Source organism: Marmota monax, unplaced genomic scaffold (genome assembly GCF_021218885.2).
Source record: "Marmota monax isolate L192 unplaced genomic scaffold, Marmota_monax_Labrador192_F-V1.1 WCK01_AAM20220418_F8-fsc00059, whole genome shotgun sequence".
Classification (NCBI taxonomy): domain Eukaryota; kingdom Metazoa; phylum Chordata; class Mammalia; order Rodentia; family Sciuridae; genus Marmota; species Marmota monax.
Window position 1 is genome coordinate 301,876 of NW_026693595.1, and position 3,587 is coordinate 305,462.

At 56.4% G+C, this 3,587-nt stretch overlaps 1 protein-coding gene across 1 annotated transcript; it reads right to left on the reverse strand.

Moving 5' to 3' along the window:
- Positions 1 to 1,138: 1,138 nt before the first annotated feature.
- Foxb2 (forkhead box B2) lies at positions 1,139 to 3,263 on the reverse strand. The gene has a single exon (XM_046459365.2). The coding sequence runs from the start codon at positions 3,261 to 3,263 to the stop codon at positions 1,980 to 1,982; it is 1,284 nt and encodes a 427-aa protein (XP_046315321.1). The 3' UTR covers positions 1,139 to 1,979.
- Between the last annotated feature and the right edge of the window lie 324 nt (positions 3,264 to 3,587).

Here is a 3,587-nt window from a genome sequence, read left to right on the forward strand (position 1 = left end):
GTTCTGGCACCAGGGCTCAACAGGTCTTTCAGGACGCCATGGAGGATCCTGCGTACCTCGTTAATGTCGGCAGCTGTGCGGGTGGCAGCGTCCCTACCTCAGTCTCGCGGGCCCCACTACAACCCCGCAAACTTAAAGGGGTGCCGTTGGGCACCCACCACGCTGGCACCGAGTCACCAGCCTTGGTCTGCCCTTGAGGATCTCACGAAAAGGAGGCGGGTGGTGGTGATAAAGAAAGGAGAATTAATTACGAGTTCTGGCTAATTCAGCCTCTAGCATTGAGGTGTATGTATTTAATGAAACTCAATTAGAAAACTAGCGTTATGAAAACAGGTAGGGAAGATAATTGAGCCAACAGTTGAAGGGAGCTCTAGGAGCAATGGAGGAAATTTGTCCCCACAGGTGGCTCGCCTGTGAACTCACTCCTTTGAAGTTCTGAAGTTTATGACATAAAGGGAAAGGAGATTTTTAATAAAGGGGAGTGGGCACTCAGACTAAGGTGGTCTCGCCTCTTGAGAAGACAAACATCTTCACACTCGCGTCGGAATGTCCAGAGAGAAGCTTTAATGGAGAACACCGCGTACAACACCAGCAGACAGGAACCAAGTGCAGTCACAACCCCAGAGCGGCGCGGACACAAGCCAGAGGCGATTAGAGCCAAAGAGCAAAGCTGATTCCTCCCCACTCCTCCCCACTTCGTTCCTAAGTTTGTTGCAAGTAAAGTGCTATTCCTGGGACTCAAAAGAGGGGGTAGGGCCACAGAGACAAGGCAAGTTTCTTTTCCATTCACAAACTGAAACTGCAGAATTTGCCTGAAAGACACAAGCGCCCAAACAGCAAAGGGAATAACACTAAACTGCTGCAGCGTGCAAAAGTGACTGGGGTCAGACTGGTAGCTTCTATCCAAGAAGGCTGGCAGGGAACAGCCACCAACGCTCTTGCAAGTATTAAAAAGCAACACTGTTGGATGATGCAAAAGTTTTTCTCGCATTAATGAGTCAAGAGAACAAAATCTCTGTGATATAAATGGTTTTTTTTTCTTTAAATTCCAGATAGAATAGATCGTGGGAATTCACTGTATTCTTGGGCTCCTCAAGATCTCCCATCTGATTGACATACAAAGGAACTGCAGGTGGAAAGTCGCTTATATTGTCTCTCTTTGGTTGTGTTGTTTCCCAAACTTTACTTTTGGAATCTGGGGTTTTGCTCTTTAAGCCGCTGCCACTTTTTTTCTTTTTGTATGCAAACTAATTGCTTTAGCGATTCCTCCCATCTTTCTCGACCCCCGGGTCAGGGCCAAGAAACTCAACTGTTTCCCAAAGACCTTTCCTGTGCGCTCCTACTGTCTCCTCCCCGCTCAAAGTGATTTTATTCTTGACGCTGTGTTTTCGCTCATTTAGCTGGCCTAGAAAATAACGGTATCAAAAGTACCCCCTTTTCCTTCTCAACTGAAAGGAGATTTCCTTAGTGGATGGAGTTTTGTCTTGAATATTCACGAGAGGCGACTGCCAAGGGATGAGAGAAACTTGGCGGCTGAAATTCGTTTCAGCATCACTCTCTGTTAGGTTTCTCCGCAAGGTTCAGTTCAGTCAGTTTCTGCTCCCAGAAACAAGGGTCGAAATCCATTGTCAATTTGCCAGTGAATGAGGCTCCCCAACCTCCTTTGCTCCCTCCCCCCATAACTTATTGATTATAATAATTACAATAGAAACTCTTACCTGAAAAAATTGACTTTCATTAATCTGATTGTACAACATAGTATAAACACAGACACCAGGAGAGTTATGTTTATTCAGACCACTGGACAATCCACTTTTCGGATTTTGTTCGCTGGTTTAAATACCTTCCTTTAACGCAAAGCCTCGGACTCGCCAGCTCTGCCCGGCCTTCTGAGGGCGCCCTCTCCCTCTGGGGCGGTTGGTGCAGTCCCGCGCCGGGCGTCTCTTCTCGTGTTTGTTTTCCCTACCCCGCCGGGTCACTTAGGAGTGCACCAGAACCGAGTGCAGGGAGCCGCTCTTGCTCTCCGCCGCGCTTGGAGCGGTGGGCTCCAGCAAAGAGGCTGCGGGCGAGGCTGTGGAGGCAGAGCACACCGCAGTTGGCGTTGGCGGCTGCTGTGAAGCCGCCGGGACAGTGAGCGCCGGCGGCAGCGCGGTCACGGGTGGTAGCGCAGGTGTAGGCTTGATGGGCACCGGAACAGCCGGCAGGCTCTGGCTTGCTGAGTGGCACAGGGCCTTGACTGGCACCCCGAATGCCCCGTACTCTGGGCCTACCGGGACCCCGGCTGCGGCGGCGGCGGCGGCAGCGGCCACCGAATCCATGACGCCAACGTGAGGCCACACCGAGCTCACGACGTTGCTGAGCTGACCTGGCACTGGGTAGCCCAGGTGGTGCATGACAGATGCTAAGGGCAGCCCGCCAGCCTGTAGCACGCCCTTGTAGTCCCGGCCGATGATGTTCTCGATGGCGAACGGGTGCTTGAAGCCGGTGGTGGACGCGGCTGCAGCTGCGGCGGCGGCCGCGGCCGAACCCAGCCCGTAGGGTGGGAATTGAGACAGGCGCCCCACGCTGCCCACCGCGGCTGCCGCCGCCGCCGCCGCCGCCGCCGCCACCGCAGCCGCCTCCTGCATCTTGCCGGGGTGAGACGGCTGTTGAGGCTGCGACTGCTGGGGCGGCTGTTGCGGGGCCTGAGACGGGAGGTGCGGTGGAGGCTGCGGAGCAGGAGGCGGCTGCTGGTGGAAATAGTGCACCATGTGCGGCGGGGGCGGGGGCGGGGGCGGGTGGTGGTGATGGTGGTGGTGTGTGGCAGCGTGATGATGGTGATGGTGGTGGTGCGGGTGGTGGGGGTGGTGGGGATGCAGGTGACCTGCGGGTCCCGCTCCTGGCGCGCCCTTGGTGCTTCCAGCATGCAGGTGAGCGTGGTCCGCGCGCAGCACCTTGAAGCGCTTGCGGCGCCGCAGGAAGCTGCCGTTCTCAAACATGTCGCCGCAGTCGGGGTGCAGCGCCCAGAAGCTACCCTTACCCGGCTGGTCTGGCCGCCTCGGGATCTTGATGAAACAGTCGTTGAAGGAGAGGTTGTGGCGCAGGCTGTTCTGCCAGCGCTGAGTGTGCTCGCGGTAGTAGGGGAAGCGCTCCATGATGAACTTGTAAATGTCGCTCAGCGGCAGCATCTTCTCCGCCGAGTGCTGAATGGCCATGGCGGTCAGCGAGATGTACGAATAGGGCGGCTTTTGGTCACTGTACGAACTCTTTCCCGGCCGCGGCATCGCCCCCAGCTCCTCCACTACCCTCCGGCCCACAGTGGGCCGCAGTGCGGCTCGGCACACCACTCCCGGGGTCTGGATGCCCTCACTAACTCCCACTCCCCTGGTCCAGCCCAGCTGCCCCTCCCTCTAGCCCCTCAGGCCCGATCTGCTTCTCTTCCCCGTCTTCTTGGAGTAGCCGGGAGTCTCCGCGCTTGGTCTTTCGAGCCAACTCCGCTCTAGGACGCCCGCAACTTCTGGTCCGGACGGTCGCCGACAGGCGCACACAGTCGCGGGAGGGGTGCGCCAGCTTTACCGTTGCCTTCTCTGCGTATTCCCTTGGGTGGC

Coding starts and splice junctions, on each gene's coding strand:
- Foxb2 (XM_046459365.2), bottom strand. CDS start 3,263: ATGCCGCGGCCGGGAAAGAGTTCGTACAGTGACCAAAAGCCGCCCTAT.